Source organism: Ascaphus truei, chromosome 4 (genome assembly GCF_040206685.1).
Source record: "Ascaphus truei isolate aAscTru1 chromosome 4, aAscTru1.hap1, whole genome shotgun sequence".
NCBI classification, from domain to species: Eukaryota; Metazoa; Chordata; class Amphibia; order Anura; family Ascaphidae; genus Ascaphus; species Ascaphus truei.
Window position 1 is genome coordinate 238,006,053 of NC_134486.1, and position 19,376 is coordinate 238,025,428.

The 19,376-nt window shown below is 41.9% G+C and overlaps 1 protein-coding gene across 1 annotated transcript in view; it reads left to right on the forward strand.

The window, feature by feature from the left end:
• Positions 1-2,406: 2,406 nt before the first annotated feature.
• Positions 2,407-19,376, forward strand: part of AHCTF1 (AT-hook containing transcription factor 1) — a 76,853-nt gene continuing 59,883 nt past the window's right edge. The window contains exons 1-6 of the mRNA XM_075597069.1: positions 2,407-2,768; positions 11,108-11,236; positions 12,223-12,476; positions 15,393-15,573; positions 15,930-16,137; positions 19,008-19,121. Of these exons, the coding sequence (XP_075453184.1) occupies positions 11,116-11,236; positions 12,223-12,476; positions 15,393-15,573; positions 15,930-16,137; positions 19,008-19,121 (878 nt within the window). The 5' untranslated portion in view covers positions 2,407-2,768; positions 11,108-11,115. The remainder of the gene's footprint in view (positions 2,769-11,107; positions 11,237-12,222; positions 12,477-15,392; positions 15,574-15,929; positions 16,138-19,007; positions 19,122-19,376) is intronic.

Below are 19,376 nucleotides of genomic sequence, written 5' to 3' on the forward strand. Positions count from 1 at the left end.
CTGCGTACATTAAGATAGATAATCACAGGCACATCATGGGTTAAGATATGTTACCGGTCATCGGATACGGAGCAGGTAGGGAATAAGGTTTTCATTTACAGGTAGGTGACCTCTCACACAGGCACAATGAATCCTCCTGGAAATCCCCACCGTCAGGAGAATCCTTCCGTATACTGGAACACGCTTCAATGGCGTCACCGATGTCCGGTAAACAGAGTCCTGCGGGGCTCAAAGCGTGGTGTAAAAAGTCCCGGTGGTCCAATATCAGCAGATCTCCTCTCACCAGCTAGGAGGGGGCGAGTTAGACGTCACTCGGGAGCCACATCCAGAGGTGAATAGCACACAAACTCCCAAAAGTCCAATGTGTAATTGAAAAAGTCCCGGATAGTAAATAGCACCAACAGCCTCCTAGTCTACCCTTTTGCACAGAGCAGGGGGTAGATACAGCGACTAGCGGGAACCACAGCGGGAAGTAGCCACGCCGAATTGACCGCACAGAGTACAGAGAACAAATACATACACTGCTGAGGCTAGGACTATAGAACGTGATGGCACTTAGTGAGCGCCGTTGTTAGTCCACAGGTGACTGCACGTAATTAGTGCAGCCAGCAGCAACAGTCAAAACAGTGCAGGTGATATGCTGTCAACAGAATCGAATGCATATGATTTAGCAAATAATTTAAAATAGGACCATCCTACGTGTTTCGTAGCGTTAACGCCACTTCCACAGTGTTCGCGGTATGAAACGCGTAGGATGGTCCTATTTGAAATTATTTGCTAAATCATATGCATTCGATTCTGTCGACACACACTCATATCACAACACACACACATCACAACACGTGTTGTGATGTGTGTGTGTTGTGATATGAGTGTGTGTGGTGTGAGTTGTGATATGAATGTGTGTGATTGTGTGTGTGTTGTGATTGAGTGTGTGTGGTGTGTGTTGTGATATGAGTGTGCGTTGTGATTATGTTGTGATTGAGTGTGTGTGGTGTGTGTTGTGATTGTGTCTGTATGGGTGTTGTGATTGAATGCAGCGGTGCACAAACTGGGGGGTGTACGCTCTCCCATGTTTGGTGCTTGGGGAGACAAACAAAATTGACTTTGAAGCATGCTCAGCAGCAGTCAATGCACACACGCGCACACGCACACGGCCACACGGCCACACAGAAATAGCCCCGATCCACGCCCCCCGCTCGTGCTTTCAAAATTATGCAGGACACCCTGTGCTCATGCTTGGAGAGTTGGTGATGTCGCTGCTCTCAGCAGCAGCGTGGACGCAGCCTAATTTTGCAAGCGCGAGCTGTTGAAATAAGTATTTAGACATATTTGTATTTACATTGTATACCGTTTAATAAAGGTTTTTTTTTTTTTCCATGTGATTGATTACATCAGGCAGGGGGGATCAGAGAAATTTCATGGATGAAAAGGGGGACTCGGCATAAAAAGTTTGCTCACCCGTCTTAACCCATGATGTGCCTGTGATTATCTATCTTGATGTACGCAGAATACTTGTTTACAGTATTTTACTTTACTAAAACACTACATGAGCGGTTTTGCGCTGTCTTTCTTGATTTTTTCTTTTAGTGTTAGGGGGTGCCTCGGCACCCCCCTTGTTCATAGCTGCAGACGCTCCATTTGTTGACTTTATTACACGGTTTTGTATTTTATGTACAATTAATATTGTGTTTATCACTGTGGGTGTACAGGATTTGTAGACTGGTATTTTTAGCTGCATACTCCATATCTTTATATTACTTAATGCTGACAGTAGCGCACTTCACTATATATACATCTTTTCACTTGCACTTACCAGAATGCCTTCCTACTGTATCTGTATGTTCCCCCTACCTATTAGATTGTAAGCTCTTCGGAGCAAGGGCTCCTCTTCCTAAAAGTTACTTTTATGTCTGAAGCACTTCTTCCCATGATGCGTTATTTGTATTATTTGTTATTTATACGATTGTCACGTGTATTACTACTGTGAAGCGCTATGTACATACATACAGATACAACATATACATAAACTACAAATACGTGTGTATATGCAAAACTCTGTAGACATTAAACAACTGTATCACAGCCAAAGTAATTATAGTAACAATTAGTATAATATATATACACAAGTAGACGAAAGCAGCGGAATATGCGCAGTCATTTCCATGTCCGGCTTATTTAAAAAAAATGGGGGGGAAAAAAACATCTTCCCGCCTTCACACTGCGAGCCGGTAGGCGGGGTCCCTGCACGTGCGAACCTCGCGAGACTCTCGCGCCCTCCTTCCCAGTTCCCAAACGTCCAACCGCGAGCCGGCGAGAGCCCCGACGCGTGACGCTGGCGCGCGCTCCCTCCTGGCATTTCCCTACCAGCCTCTGTCCAAACGAAGCCACGCCGGGCATGCGCGTGACGTCACGGCGCAGAGAGCAGGGCCTGGAGGAGGAGAGAGGGCGGATCAGAGATGGCGGCCGCGGTGTTGTCGTCACGCTCCCAGGCCTGAGAGGCATACACACACCGCTTGTGACCGCGGTGATATCGCAACAGAACGGGAGTCGCGATTTACACACGTGCGGTGTCTCCAGCCTCTTCCCGGGACTCCACACGTCGTCGCCTCGTTCTCGCAGTCACCTGTAAAGGTGCGAGAGGCCAAGACCCCCCGAGCCCGTTATCTGCGCAGCCCGCCCGGTGATGCGCGAGTTTGTGTAGACACGAGACCTCGGGGGTGGGGGGCAGGGGAGGTCTGACACCGAGAGGAGGACTCTGCGCTCAGGTAATGTCCTAATGAGGGAGGAGGTGTGTGTGTGTGTTACGTGCTGACCACCTCTGCATGTTCATCTGGGGGATCCCCCTGCTTATTTACTGAAAAACATGTTACTTTTCTGCTTCCTTGTTTGAAAACGACCCCCCCTCATCTCAATGCAATTCACTGGAAGTTGCAGACATTGAATTCGTTTGCAACCCAAGACTTCCGTGAACGGAGCTCCCTCCACATGTTGAGAAGCACAGAGGCGCCTACTGCTGGTCGGAGACACCTCCTCCCCACATGACTTGGAGACTGATTCCTGCTCATTGCAAGCAGCAGCTCTCCGTCACAAAGGCGTGTACTCTTGACATGTAGGTAACCTCTCGCCCCCACATCGTCTTCAGTAGCATCACCCCTTAGACCAGGGGTGATTAATACCAGTTCTCGAGGCACCAACAGGTCAGGTTTAAGGCTGTCCCTTCATTGGCACAGTGATGCTCGGGTCTGTGTAGACTCTGCTGAAGCAGGGACTGATTGAGCCACTTGTGCTGAAGCTAGGATAACCTGACCTTGGGGTTAGGGGGGCTTGAGGACTGCAGTTGAGTGCTCCTATTTTAGGCTGATAGTAGGGGTGTGACGGAACACTTTTTGCCCGAGCGATGTGTGCTGTTAGGATTGAGGCGATGGGGAGGCATGGCGGACGCGTCACCAGGCTGGTTTGCCCTCATTGGCTGAACCGCTCACGTGATGCCGCCGCGCGAAAACAAAATCATTTGTATTTTCAAAAATCTGCTCTTCAGCGCACACTATATGCGGCCCGATAGAGCTGCTGCACTTTGTGCAGCGCGTGAAATCGCACGTGCCATCAAGCTCACTATAAACATGGCTTTAGACCCTTGGGTTTTTGGGCATTAGGGATTCCTGTAATTTTCAGATCATTTTTAAATTGTACAAAATACAGAAGAATTTACAATACATCCGATCTCAGACTCGCTGTTTGGGTTCCACAAAATTTCACATAGGGTTCCTTAACCAAAAAAAGTTGGAAACCACTGGCCTAAGGAATCAGTTCACCTTTGGCAGCAAAGATGTTTAAGTGAGGACCAGCCTCTTGCACTTGTTAGTTGGTCCTATAGGCATTGATTTGGGTCACGTTCTAGGAAGTTATACATTTTGCTTTTATGTGAATCTAAAGGTTGTGCGTTTGCACCACGTTGCACTACCCTCCGCTTGGATGCATCAGTTGCCTCTAAATGTCAATCAGATACCTAGGATGTATTTTATTTATTTTTTATTTTTTTGCTACTCCATATTTTGCTGGACCATCTGGCAGCATAGTGGTTGTCAGACTAGCTTTACTGCATGCACTCAATTTAGAAAGCTCGATCATTGCACAACATGTAGCAGTGCACTACCATAGCCCTCATTAGGACCATCCTATTCCATTAATTACACAGAAGTATTTGGTCTCAAATATTTCATTAATAGTCCCCTCAAATCTTTCACTGCTAGAGAAGTCAGCAGTGTATAACTTTGAGATGTATTACTTCCTACAGGCCTTTCATCCTCTTGCACACACAGATTACCCCTACAGATTTCAATGAGGCTTGATGTGACTTGCATATATTGATCCATTTTGGTTTGATTCAAGTGTTTTGCATTGACTTGTAACAGTCACAGAAAGTGCTGACATGGAGTTGCTGGATTGGAGGTGAATCATATTAACCAGTTTAATTCTTGTGATCACTTGTGCATGTTGGATTTAAATGTTTTTTTTAATGTAATATGCAGCAAATGGCGTAGACATGTAATTAACATAATATGAAGAGTAAGAAGTACACATAATCATCTTTAAATGTACAGTTATTATTTAAATGTTTGTTTACAACAGCATTGTCCTTCGGGGGGGGGAGTCCTGAGCACTCCTCGCGTTTTTTTTTTTTTTTTTATATCGTATTACTATAATATTGGTACAGTTCTATCGTCATACTAAAGGATGGTCAACCCCTTTCATTACGAAGATGAACTGCGTTAAAGTTATTCAAAAAGAGTGATGATGGACATGGTACAGGTGAAAAACATTCTATATGGGCTTCTAGGTAAAAGTTGTTCCCATGTGTGTCCTGTGCTGCCTAAATAAAAAGATTTTTTTGGGACTTTGAGCAGAATACTTTTGTAACGTGAGGTTTCTTTTTTTTCTGTTTATGCTACTTACTAGTAGTTCCGTTTTAATTTGCAGAATTGCACACTTAAGAGAATAACAAAGTGAGATTCAAAAGTATTTGTAGTGCCTTAACCATGTCACTGTGTTTGCAACATGCTGGTTTTTTTTTTTTTTTTTAAGCACAATTCAGAATAGTCTGCTTGTGTAGATGTTTTAAGAATTGTTTATGTTGCACTTTCTCATACTGCAACATTTTGCTGTGTCAGTTTTGCAGGATAAACGTGGCAATAGTGCCCTATGTTCAGCTTTATGAAACTAGAAACACTGTTGCTCCTGATGTAGAGGATGTAAGGGGGACTTAAACACCCCCGTTTCCTACTCCTATTTCTTAGCTGAGAAACACTTTCTTTCCTTCACTTTGACAAACGTTTGTGCGGTGACTTTGCTTAGTAATAGCAGATCTGCGAGAAGGACCCTGCAGCAAAAGATTTCTATAGCAACCCAACATTTTGGGGGAGCGGAGTCGTGAAAATGAGCAGAGAATCTTGCCTGCAAAAATATGTTGAGACCATTGACAACAGTCAGTGAATGGGTTGAGGGACAGAATAAATAAGGACTGAGTTTGAATTTATAAGGCAGAAGGAAAAAAATACTAATGGTAAGAGACCGTAGGAGCAAAAATGTTCCAAGAGCATAGAAAGTAGCAGTCAGAAAAGTCCAAAGGATTGACTGACACTGCTGCCAGTCAGATTAAGATCTGGTTTTAAGGATCTGATCAACAAGGTGTTTGAAAGTCCTTGGGAGAAAACATCGTTGTAATTGTGGAGAAAATGGCCATGAAATGTGTCTGTCTTGAGAATGAACATTCTGCGATGTGTTTTTTTTTTTTTGTATTCGGGGACCTACATACTGGGAGCAACTGCATGTATCGAGCAGAGGATCCTGCAAAAGATGGTGAGTACCAGGGCCATTGCTGCAGATAGAGGAAGATTAGTATTATGCAAGTCCCCGATCACACTGCTCTAATCCAGCCAGGCAAAAGATCACTACGCTACAAATTAGATTATTTGCTAAATCTATTTGGGCAGTTTTGGCCTACCTTCTCTGGAAACCGTACTCTTCGAGCTCACCCCACAGAAACTGCAAGACGATTTACATGATGTATTGACCAGTGTTGCCCTGAGAGAAATTTGTATTGGAACCTCGTTTAACCAGAAGTCTCGTTTAAAGAGACTCATACTCTAGTATTCAGTGCTGAACAAATTCCAGTCAGATTGGTTAATATGGGGAGGGGGGTCAAATCAGTGATAATCTGAGAAGGGGCATCCCCCAATTGAAGATGACTATTCATAAGATTCAACACCATGAAAATAAGTCAGAAATCGCTTGTTGATGCTCCGAATCTAGATGGAGCGAACATCTCACCCGAAGAAGCGGTTCTGTCTCTTCTCATGAAGCATCAAGAGATCTGCTCAAATCACAAGATACTATGGGTGCACTAGTAGCCCTAGTGAGACGCACAGGCGGTATGTGCCGGAATAAAAAAGCAAAGCATGTACTGAAGCAGGGCAAACAGATCTAAGTGGGATCAAGTATGCCACACGGCATAAAATCTAGTGGGCTTTCTAACTACAGATGAACCGTCCTCCCTCCTCAACAGCAAATTGCTTTCACGTGATTGGTGGACCTGGAAACGCAAGAAGCGTCTCCTTCCATCGTCCTGCAGAACACGATCTCGCATTAAAAAATAGACGCACTCTAAAGTCATGACATATCCACTGTCATGGGGCCCCCGGAGTGTCAGACCTCATGACAAAGTGGTTACAACTTGGAGCCCACAAAGGATGATAATTTATTGAATGTTAAAACTTCACTACAAGTTTCCTCCCCTTTCTGCTTAGAAAACTGAATCCCAAAATACACTTTTGAAACATAGTCCCCCCCCCCCCCTTTTTTGTTTTTTTTTAAATAAATGAGGTTGATTCTCATCGATTTTGTCATTTGATATTCACCTAATTATATTCTTTGCATAATAATTATTTTAAATTGGTTCCCTCTTTATTGTTTTGGGACACTGCCAGGGTACAGTTCTGTCCCCTCATCCTGCCTTACATTCAACTATATTCAATGTGCCTTTATAAGCGTGCTTCATGATACAAAAACATTACAATAACCTTTTTTGCATTTGAAAATTAATATTAAGTCCATATTTTAAAGTCTCCCTTGGGCAAAAAAAGTGTGCGCCGAGCACGCGCATGTGAAACTTTTGTCACATTGTATTTGGTTTTTAATTAAGAATGAAACATCATTTCATGTCAACGCATAGAAGTTTGACTTAAAACGCGCGTTTTAGCTATTTGCACTTCTATATTTATTGTAACTGTAAATTCCGTGTTTGTGTGGTGTTTCCGTGTCCTGCTGCTGGTGCGCCGGTGCCTTCTGCACAGGTGCGCCTAGCCAGATCCGGCACCTACTGCGCAAGCACGGCTAGCTGGCAATACTGACAGCCTCTTCTGCCAGCAGTGACGTCACTTCCGTGGCTGTACTTCTGCCACCATGAAAGGTGATTTACTCCAAGGCAAATTTTTGTTTGGTTGGTATGCCAGTAAAGAAGTTTCACTTCAAAAAGTGAGACTTGTCGCACTCTTACTCCACTGGATGACTTTTCTGTCTTGTAAAGAATCAAATGTGATATTCCTGTCCCCTTTGAAGGAGCATTTAGAAAGGTTTACTCTGGGCTCCACAGTGTACGTTTTGAGGTTAAGGCTAAGGCCCCGCTCCCTCAGTCAGCGCGCCCGCACTGCAGACAGGCGGGGCGCTGACAGACACAGACCGCGATATGTGGTCTGTAGGGAGCCAGAGTGGGAGGGAGGGGGGCGGGATCTGATCGTGGTGCCGGATCTGATCGTGGTGCCGTCCACCCCCCCACACACATACATACATACACACACATATACACACACTTTAACCTGCAGCTCCTTCCCTGCTCCCCGCCCAAGGCACCTCCCATCTAGCTCCTTCCCTCCTCCCCATTGGCTGACTCGCGTACCATGTGACGCGTCGTCGCACGAGAACACAATTCTCTGGTATCCCCTGCTGGCTGACGCGTCACAGTACGTAGTCAGTTGGCAGTGAGGAGGGACTGGGACCGGATCGTGAGGCTAAACAGCAATAGTGAGTTGCGCTCACGTGGCCGCCCGCACCACCGGGCGCAGCGGGTCCCAGCCCTTAGTGGAACGTCTGAGACTTATGTTATCCAGGGCATTCGGCAAGCATCGGCAATTATCACTCGGCTGTTTGCTTCAATCTTTAACATCTTCATGGGGTTTGAGTGGAACCGTAACCTTGAAAGTACTTGTGTTGTTATTACACTACATATAAGAAACGACTTGGTTCTTGTAAGACCCTGTAGATGTTATTGTTCCCCAGTGCCAAAACCAGTAGCTGTCTCCATTGATCATTTACATGACCAATGTTAGGGATTAGATTTATAATTGTAATGTCTAGTATATTTTATCTTCTTTCCACGATCTAGGGAGCATTTAATTAGCAGATTCATTAAGTAGCAGAAGTTGCATGTACAGTACTGCCTCCTCTGCAAGAGATCACAGGTGATGGCATCAGATTATAGTCACTGTATTTTTGGTGCGAATTTTAAAATTCCAGAATGTATATAATGGATCCTAGTTGGACAGCTCTGTACTCCATGATAAAGCACCCATAAGGTGCGAAACAATTGGGAGGGTCTGTGTGTACCTCCTTTTGGTGGTGATTTATTTAATAAATATTGTGCGCTGCCGTTTTTGCATTTGAATCTATATTCTTAATAGGCTCGGGAAACCATTGCTTTGCTTGACCAGCTGTATCACACTTTTTCAATGTTTGAACGCCTTGTAGTTTGCTCCTATCATTTCATGCTGGTACTGCAGTGCACCATTACTCACAGCTGAACTTGCTTGTGCTAGTATTTTGATAATTGAAGACACACCTTGCATTTTTATAGGAATACATTTTCAAGCGTCCTATTCGGTATTGACAGAATCGTGCAGCATCATTCCATCCCCCTCCTCTTTCAACACTGTTGCTAACAGGTGTTGCTTTGGCACTGTGTTAAATTAACTTATTAGAGTTGTGGCCCACAACTTGAATGTCCATTATTATTTATACAGTGCTAGCTAGCCATGCATGCTTTATAAAAGAATGAGAACATCTGCATTAGAAGTGCCATCGGTGCACCAAATACACACAAATTAGCGGAAAGGACTTGGTTTATAAAACAACTTTGTGGATTCTTTTGAAATTGCTTTCTTATGATTTCTGTAAAATAGATAAAACTCTAAAAAAAAATTGCAGGAGTAAATTATCAATGTGGTAGAAAGCTTTTGTTGCTTCCTATGACTGCATTTCAGATCAATAACACAGCAGTAATGTTAATCGTGTGCAGCAATATAAATGTTCAGTCTCAACTGTTTTTTTTTTTTTTATATCCCTATGAGAATCATAAAATTAGTATTCAATCAGAGCCCTGATCCCATACTTTGAGACAAAGTTCTTATTTAGAAAGGATGAAAAACATTCATATACAAGCCACTATACCTTTTTTTTTTATTTTTTTTTTTAAATGTAAGGAATTGTTGAAAACATGAAGATTACTAACAAGGCTGCAACAGCAACTTGTTCTAAGAGTGAATAGAGAACATAACACTTAGAGAGAATTCTGCTTTCTATTAAAAGCTAAAGGTGCAGACTGAAAGATTAGCTAAGACCATGTGACTTCGTAATGCTAAAGATCCCAACAGTAGGATGAATGAATGAATAACCAGATACTTGTAGGGGGGACCCCTAGACATAAACTTGATAGAAGACAGGTACTGGGTTGCAGTCCCAGATGGTAAGCTCACTAATAAGTAACGCTGTTGTTAACAATAACACCAGGAAGATTGAGCATAATAACACCCTATAACGTACCAATTGTCTAAATAAAGTCCTGAACAGGAAAACATGTAGCAAGCGATTGACTCACTCTGAGTGCTGTACAGTCCATGTGATCCAAAGGTGAGGGGTCCCCAGGTGTGCTTCCGTCCAAAGGGTAGGCTAATAGAAGAGAAAAACTGGAAGAGCACTACTGTGGGTATCAAAAAAGTAGAAAGGAGGGTGCGGATCCCATAAAAAGATATATTGGTCATGGAAAAACAGGGCAATGGGAGAGCCCTACCAACGTTTCACGCTTCACAGAGCGCTTTCTGTGAAGCGTGAAACGTTGGTAGGGTTTTCCATTGCCCTGTTTTTCCATGACCAATAAATAATCTTTTTATGGGATATGCACCCTCCATTCTACTTTTTTGATACCCACAGTAGTGCTCTTCCAGTTTTTCTCCTTCTCTGAAAGATTAGCTAAGCATGTTTTGCTTAAAGCTACAATCCTGGCTTACCTGAACCTGGGGTCCACTGGGCAAACTGGGATAACAATACAGCTTCCGGTGTCGGCGCTCCCTTCATTGGCTATTGGGAAACGACGCTGCTTCTTTGGGTGATTCTGTGGTCATTTGTTCTTTTTTTAGGGGGGGGGGGGGTTCAAAACGGCACAAAAATACAAATCTCACAAACTAAGGGGTCAGTGGCAATCTGGAGATCTCGGAGAAACACCTAGTTCATGGAGAAAAAAAAATCAGCGGGTTGTGCTACTTCAAGATACAAAAAAAAAAGGGCTATTTTAAATGGTGTCAGGCATGCTTTCCAATATCATTGTGATCATGTCTGGGTATATTATCTGGGTTATAATGTGCTTCAGTCAACATTAGGCTGGGTTCCGTGTGCGTGACGTCACCCGCGTTTTTTAGCGGGAGCGTTTTGTGGCCATGCTAGATGCGATGGTGGTGTGGCAGTGATGTCACGGAGCTGGTTCGCCCTCATTGGGCGAACCGGTCACGTGGCCTGGCCATCGCGCAGTGGAATCAAATTTATTTGATTTCTCGCACTGGCGCGTTCTATAGACGCTATCACTGCCTTAAGGCATTATGATCGCGCCGGTTGTGCACTTCTCCACGTTATCTCGCCGACCATGAACGCGGCCGTAGTGTTTGTGTGCATTTGTTAATAAGAACACGTTTATGGTTTACTGAATCATTTCATTCAATCTGTGGTGGTATTTAATTTGCACAGCTGTATATGTTTTAATTTGTGCTATTTTCTTATACCATAGGAGGAAACATGCAGAACTTGGTTGCACAAGTAACCAGCAGTTTGCTGCAGTTTCCTGAGGTAACAATAAAAGCTCTTGAAGAAGATGAAATAAACATAGAATCTGTCCTTCGTGGAAAGTTTGTCACAGGTAAGATCACCTTTAAAAAGGAGCGTATTGTCTTAATAAAGTATATTTGATAGTGAAATCACTAATTTAAATAACCATCGAACATTTAAAACTAGCAAATAGAACACTTTGTAAAATAAAAATGCTATTGCTCAGTTCTCGCAATTTCATTAAAGTGACAATCCCTCCTAATTCCGGTGACTTGTTTAAGGGCTGTCATCTGCCTAATTACCTCTTCCTGCCCAAATCTGACCCCCCTGCTAAGTATTTATTTATTTATTTTTTTAACGTTACACCTGGGTGGGGTTTGGTTTTCCCTGGCTACTTACTCCCTTTTGTGTGATTTTACTGTGTGATCAGCAAGTGCTTGTACAGCCAGGGTCCCCTCTGCCCTATATTTATTGGCTCTCCCAGGGTGGGATAGGGATAAAGAAAACAAATGTCCCCATTCAGAAGCCCTTAAGAAATTCAACTGGCCGAATGTGGGATTTCACCTGTAAGACCAAATTGATTTTTTTTTTTCTGGTGTAACTGTTGTGATATTCAACAACAAAAAAATAGCATTTTACTTATTCCGAGCTAAAGAATGTACATTTATATATTACAAGGATTTGAAAAGTAATCACATTGACATCCCAGATTAATTAGTCCTAGTCATTTAGGTTAGGTCAGAGGGTTACCAGCGATATTTTGTTCTGCAGCACTAAAACAAAGTACCATAATTTCACATACCAGCAGCTGTCAACAGGTGTACCCAGAGTATCAATACCCCGTACTTATATCTACTTCCTCCCACTGTTAGTTGATTATTGAAGGTTAACAATAAAAATGTGTGCGTATACATGTTTTAGTATTGCAAATCCCTCTTGTTTACAACCAGTGCTACTTGTACTACAAGTTGGGAAACCGTGATGTAGATTGGTCATAAATGTCACTTAGCCAAACATCAATAGCCTGAAAAGTCATAAGTGCAGCTTTCATATTTTCACATTTGACTTTCTTTATAGGGAGAAATGGTTTGGCTTGCCTGGCATGTGGGCCACAGCTAGAAGTGATTAACTCTGTGACATGCGAGAGGCTGTCTGCCTATCATTTTAGTGGTGTGACAGAACGACCTCCCACTGTCCTGGCTGTGAAAGAGTTTTCCTGGCAGAAGAAGACTGGCCTGCTTGTGGGACTAGTGGAAACAGAAGGCAGTGTTCTCTGCTTGTACGATGTGGGGATATCGAGAGTTGTTAAAGCAGTTGTCCTTCCTGGAACGGTGTGTATGCTTTTATATTGTAAAGCAGTCTTCTTTCTTTCAACTGTGGTACATGTTATTTATACACCAATAGAACTTTAGGGGCTCATAACATTGGTTGGGTTATTTTAACTTTCCCTGTGCAACAGTGTCCAGGTCCAGCATCAATGTCACGGATATTCGGCACGAAGACAATGGGATAATTTGTGTAGATAATACATGGGCACAACCCCTTCTCAACATCAGTAATGGAAGAGGAAGTCCTCATCTCTGTTCTGAATATTGTGGTGCTCTCTGAGCAAGAACTGTTGTGATCTCCCCATGAAACTAGAAAAATGCATTACAAATACTGATGCTCTCATTCACCAACTGCTATGCCATAAGATACCTTACAGCAAATGAATGCAATGTGAGAATTATGGCATAGCACTGCTTAGTAGATATGTGCCTGTCTTATGAGCCATTAGGCTAGCAGCCCCTGAGGCATCCAATAAATGTTATGGGCACTTTAAGGGTTAAAGCAGCATTATCTTCAAAATCCTGTTAAAAGAATTTAGTTGTATTGGATAAAACGTACATGGTTTTTTTCCCCCCCCCAACTCGTTATGCTCTCTGAGTTTTAATGTATTAATCTTCCTTGGATTGCTATAAGAAAAGCACAACACTTTCTCTCGAAATAGGCGGCCATAATGTGAACCTGGTGAAGCAGGGATCTTTGTCGATCAATCAGCAGCTTTGATACTTTGCCTTAAAGCTATAAAACAGCTGCATTTATTTTTAAAAAAGACGTGACCATGCAACTTTAAATTAAAGAGTGGGGTATTGAATATTCGTTTTTGTGAGTTTATTCTTGGTTTACTTTGGCGCTCTGTTTACCAGCCACATGTGAAATATGACCGATATTATCACCCAGATTATAGTGCATCTCTGCTTGGTAAGCTGTATCTGAATTGCAGTTAATTTGGAAGGACTAAGTAAGCTATGGAGCATCTAAAATAAACATTTTTTTAACCTCTTCAGAATTTAAGAAATATCTAATTTAGATGTGGCGTTAATTGTGAAAATTCATAGGCATGATATCACAGCATGTGCAAAAATATATATATCAATAGTGGCGCTCTAATTCTAAATAAAAACACGTGTTAACACTGTATTAACATTCAAAACCAATTATTATATAAATGTGGTGATACAAACGAATTCTTTGGATGCTGCTGTGACCCAGTGCAGGATTGCTCTCTCAATCCCAGGTGAGTATGAAGAAGGGATGATCAGTGGTAAGCGCAAACATGTGGAAACAAAAAATATACCTGATGGTGCAATATTGTTATATAACAGGTAAGTGGTCTTCTCAAGATCTAAGGATATTATACTCACAAATGTGAGGGTGAATCAGTGTTCGTAATGGTATCTTTAAGTTGTGTCTCTTCAGTTAGGAGGGATTAGCTTCAACAATGGTGTATAGGTGAGTCCCTTAAATGGTTAAACACAGAGATCCAAACAGTGCGATCTGGATAAAACTGTATTATAATGGTAGGTATATTACAATACACTCACATGATGTATGATGTTTTTAGGCATTTAGATACACAATCGATCTCGCCTCCGGTTTCTTTTAGCTTTCAGCTTCCCCTCTACTCAGCGTGCGTCTCACGGCTGCGTTCCAGCAGATGCGGATGTGACGTCAGCTAGGCTGGGGGGTTCCGGTTGGCGAAGTAGCTGTGGATCACCTTCACTCTACGCGTTTCACCTTTCTCGGTTTTGAAGAAACCGAGAAAGGTGAAACGCGTAGAGTGAAGGTGATCCACAGCTGCTTCGCCAACCGGAACCCCCCAGCCTAGCTGACGTCACATCCGCATCTGCTGGAACGCAGCCGTGAGACGCACGCTGAGTAGAGGGGAAGCTGAAAGCTAAAAGAAACCGGAGGCAAGATCGATTGTGTATCTAAATGCCTAAAAACATCATACATCATGTGAGTGTATTGTAATATACCTACCATTATAATACAGTTTTATCCAGATCGCGCACTGTTTGGTTCTCTGTGTTTAACCATTTAAGGGACTCACCTATACACCATTGTTGAAGCTAATCCCTCCTAACTGAAGAGACACAACTTAAAGATACCATTACGAACACTGATTCATCCTCACATTTGTGAGTATAATATCCTTAGACCTTGAGAAGACCACTTACCTGTTATATAACAATATTGCACCATCCGTTATATTTTTTGTTTCCACATGTTTACGCATACCACTGATCATCACTTCTTCATGATATCACAGCGTACCATGCATAGTGCTTTTCTTACAAGTTCCTTGGAGGATTATACATAGTGGTCAAGACCACGTCCTACAGAACATCTTACCTGGAGCCTAATCACTTAATGCCAATACACTGGCGGTGATATTGAATTCAATTTGACATATGCTGTAGAGGGAATAACTTTGGTTCTTGAAAGCTGTGGTTGCACCAAAATTGTTTGTGTCTACCAGTTCACCTTCAGGCCTGCAGACTAAGAGTTGTAAGTTATTTGGTAGTACACATGACATTTTATTACCAAACACACGTTGTGCTCTGATATATGCAAAAAAATTAAAAAAAATAATAATTGGGCAAAATGAAGCTTAACGTAGGGAGTCTGAAAAATAGTATGCCATGGTAAAGGTGGAAACATTTTGTACCATTAAAAATGTAACCATATTCTGCTGTTTTATAATGTGCTGTTGTCAAATGACTATGCAGTACAGGTGATCTAGAAAATAACCCCATAGTGAAAACATAATTGTAAAGGGGAATGCATGTTCTAAGCAAATCAAAATTCCTTTTCTCAAACACATCCATGGAAAACATTTAATACCATATTTATTTGTTAATTGTAACGAATCCAGTATTGCTTTTTATTTTATTTTTAATGTGCCTAATTTATATTTCAAGGTAACTGCTGTAGAGCCTATAATTAATCACGGAGGTGCCAGTGCCAGCACTCAGCACTTGCATCAGAGTTTGCGATGGTTCTTTGGCGTTGCAGCGGTGGTCACGGATGTTGGACATGTTCTTCTCATTGATCTTTGTATGGATGATGTGTCAAGCAATCAGGATGAACTGGATGCATCAGGTACAGGTGTTTTTGCCAACAAACTGCCATTATATTTAGTTTTTATTTGTATTCCATATAATACTGACGGTATTTATTGACTTTGCACATTAAAGGCATACTGGTTGTAGCTGTTCTCTTTCTATCCTTTTAATTTAAATTACTTTAGAATTCATGTCTGTAGCAAATAGGTAACATGTTTGGGAGGCTTATTTTGGCTTTGGGTTACATGCTACAGCAGAATGTTATTGTTTTATTTGCTGATGGAAGTACTTCCTTTTGTAGTTCTTGCAGCTAAATTATTAGGAAATATTGTATATCTTCTGATCTCTTTGTACAGTTGCAACATTGAGATGTTTTTTTTTTTTTTTGGGTAGACCTTGAAGTGATGAGCAGGATTCCAGGGGAAATCCCAAAACTCAGAGAAGCTGCAACCAGAGAGAGACGTCATCTTTGTCTTCAGTTATTAGCTCCATCAGGAACCACAATATCCACCCTCAGCTACATAAGCAGGACCAATCAGCTGGCTGTCGGGTTTTCTGATGGATATCTGTCCTTGTGGAACATGAAAACGTTGAGGCGGGAGTAAGTGACTTAAAACTACACTTTATTTTGTCACACAATTTAAAAAAAAATTCCCAGCGGAGCCTGCAGCTAAGTGCGTTGCTGGACTCTTACAGCAAAGGGTTTAGTGTTCATTTTGGCAGACTTGATATTAGTCATGTCATATGAATAAGTGTACACGTTTCCATATCTCTGTGTGCCTATATTTTGTGTCTATATGTATATGTAACCACAGCTCTATTCAACAACTTGTATTACCTGTGAATATTACGTGTTGATTACTCTTCAGCATTCTTGCACATTTCTGTTAAAGACAATTGACGCCCGCCATGGGACCTGCTGCAATGGTTAATTAAAGTCGCAGTCCCCTCAGAATTTTTAGTGGGGTCCTCTGGTGCTGGACCGGTTTCCGCTTTGGGGACGCCCTGGATCCCGAGATACATACTTACAGCTGAAGTTACCAAGTTTAGATCTTTTCTCCAGGCAAAACAAAAATGTAAATCAAATCTAGAGGGCCCATTGGAAGCCGCAGCATTATTTAAAAATACCCTTTAAAACCATGAAGGAATCCCGGTAGCTTCACTTGTGAGTATCTGTTGCTCAGCTCCAGAGGACCCCCAGAATCATGTAAGAAAGGGGGGAGGAGCCTTAGTTGGGAGGTAGCTTTAAGTAGAGCATAACGGTGCATTCTGTTCCCAGAATATTATTTATAAAATGTTTTACCAGGAAGTAATACATTGAGTTACCTCTCGTATGTCTTGGGCACAGAGTTATGATGACAAATACATGTTTACATTAAGTGAGCAGGGTTATACATTATATACAAGACATTGCATGCACAGTAAGAGATAAGTTATATGTGTATGTAGCCATTAGAGACCAGATTAAAATGTGAGACAGCTTTAGTTTTGAAAGAACTTAGACTGGTGGTGGCTGTGAGTCTCCGGTAGATTGTTCTAGTTATGGGGTGCACGGTAAGAGGAGGAGCGGCCGGATACTTTGTTGAACCTTGGGACCATGAACAGTCTTTTGGAGTCAGATCTCAGATGTTAAGTTCTGCATGTGGTAGGGGTGAGGAGCTTGTTCAGATAGATTAGTAGCTTGCCCAGAAAGTATTTGAAGGCAAGACAGGAAAGATGAACTTTGCACCTAGACTCAAGTGATGACCAATGTAGTTCTTTGAGCATTTTGCAGTGAAGTGTGTTGTAGTTGCATTTGAGAACAAAATAGCATATTGAATTGTAGAGGGTTTGCTATGGTGGGTATATTTTTCCAGTATATAGGTCAGTGATTCCCAACCAGGGCTCCTTGAAGCAGTCTCAGGGGTTCCTCCTACGGACCACAGACCCCCCTCACCCCCACTGGGGGTGGGTTTTTTTGGTATGTATTTTGTACGGTGGATTGAGTGAGAGTGAGGTAATTGACGGAAGGTAGGGGTGAGTGGGAGAAGGAAGGGGGCAGGAGGGAGTAAGAGTGAGACGCAAGGGATAAATACATGCGAGGCGGGAGGGGGGAGAGTTAGTGAGACGGATGGGAGATAAATACATGGGTAGATCGTAGGAAATAGAGGTGGCTCGTGAGGTGTGAAATTTTGTGACTGACCCCTGTCGAACCTATTATGTGTCGGCCAGATAGGGGTTCCCCGAGATTTTTCGAAATAATTCAAGGGTTCCTCCAAACAAAAAAGGTTGGAAATCACTGGTATTGTGTACACATTGTTTCCATTGCTTCAGTTGCCAGTTTAGGTTGTGCGACCTGTTTAGCTCTGTTTTATGAGCAACCTCATACATTTTCTTTCCTTAAAGCTGCAGTTCAGTCTTTTTTTTTTTTTTTTTTAATTTTTTTTACTTCAATAGTTTCATGTGGGCAATCTCTACTTACCTAAATAACTGTATATATGCAGGTCAATTCGTTCTCCGTGTATTGATCGGCGAAATTTGGTGACATCATTAGTGAAGGGATATGTTTTTCTTCTGCTTCTGTCACTCAGTGGAAGCTCATGAATATTCATGAGCACTCCTGCACTGACATGTGCTAGAGGGAGGGCAGGGCTGACAAAGAGGTGTGCCAGGGCTTGTGACAGGACATGAAGGGGCAGTGCCGTAGCAAATGGCTGTTAAAATAGAATACAAGAAAATTGGTCTTTCAAAGTTGTTTTTTTAATAACAGAAAATGCTAAAAGTATTTTTTCTTACTACAGATCTGATTTATATAAAAAAAACACACATGCAGGATATTGACTGAACTGCAGCTTTAAGCATAAAATACTTTTTTTTTTTTTTTCAACATTATTGCTGGGATGTTTCTTGATGCAATGATGATTACAGCTCTATCTTCTGTTTTTTTTTTTATTTATTTTTTTTTCCCCCCTTCTCTCTCTCATCTGAATGTGAGAAATCTTCCGGCACTGAACCATGCTGTTCGTTCCTGGGGCATCAGTTTTGTGTAGTTGCAGGTGAAATTGAAAATGGCACAGTTCAGTTCCAGAGGATATCCCCCCCCCCACCCTTTTCAAATTATGTAGCGAAAATAATCAGTTGGGGAATGCTGCTTTTCTGGTGTCAAATACATTATCCTGTAAAAAGATATATTTGAGTACTCTGAACAGCATGTTCAAGTGTTAACATGTAGTGCTTGATTTAGTGAAGAATAAGCTTTTTTTTCACCACTTATGCTAAGCCTTTATTAAGAGGAATCATTAAAGGTTTATTTTCTGTGCTGGCAGTTCAGCCAAGTAGGCAGTACAAATATTCATTTTTTTTTCATTATAAATGTGAAGATTTTCTGTTGCTTTCTTGCCTTTTGTGTCTCTACTTATGTGTGAATACCATGCTGATAGTGTAGTTTACCAAGGCATACATTTTGTAATGCATTATATTTTATTTGGTTAGATACCATGTTCAAATTGAAGGAGGTAAAGTTCCTGTCTATGCTGTTACTTTTCAAGAACCTGAGAATGATCCTCGAAATTGCTGTTATCTTTGGGCCGTTCAGTCCAGTCAAAGGTAAGTATTAATGCAAACTGGTCTGCAATATATATTTTTCTGAATTTATTTACAGCTCTTGTTAAACTAGGCAATATCCTTTTAGTTGTCTAGTCTTATGGTTTTTTTCTCCTGTCCCATGTCGGCGTGTGATATGAGAATAGGATCCACTTATCTGAAGATAAAACAGATTTCTGACCTGTTTGCTGCCTTATAGACACCCCTATTCCTGCTTCAGGTCAGTTGCCTGTCCTACGCTCTAGGAAGACCATTTTT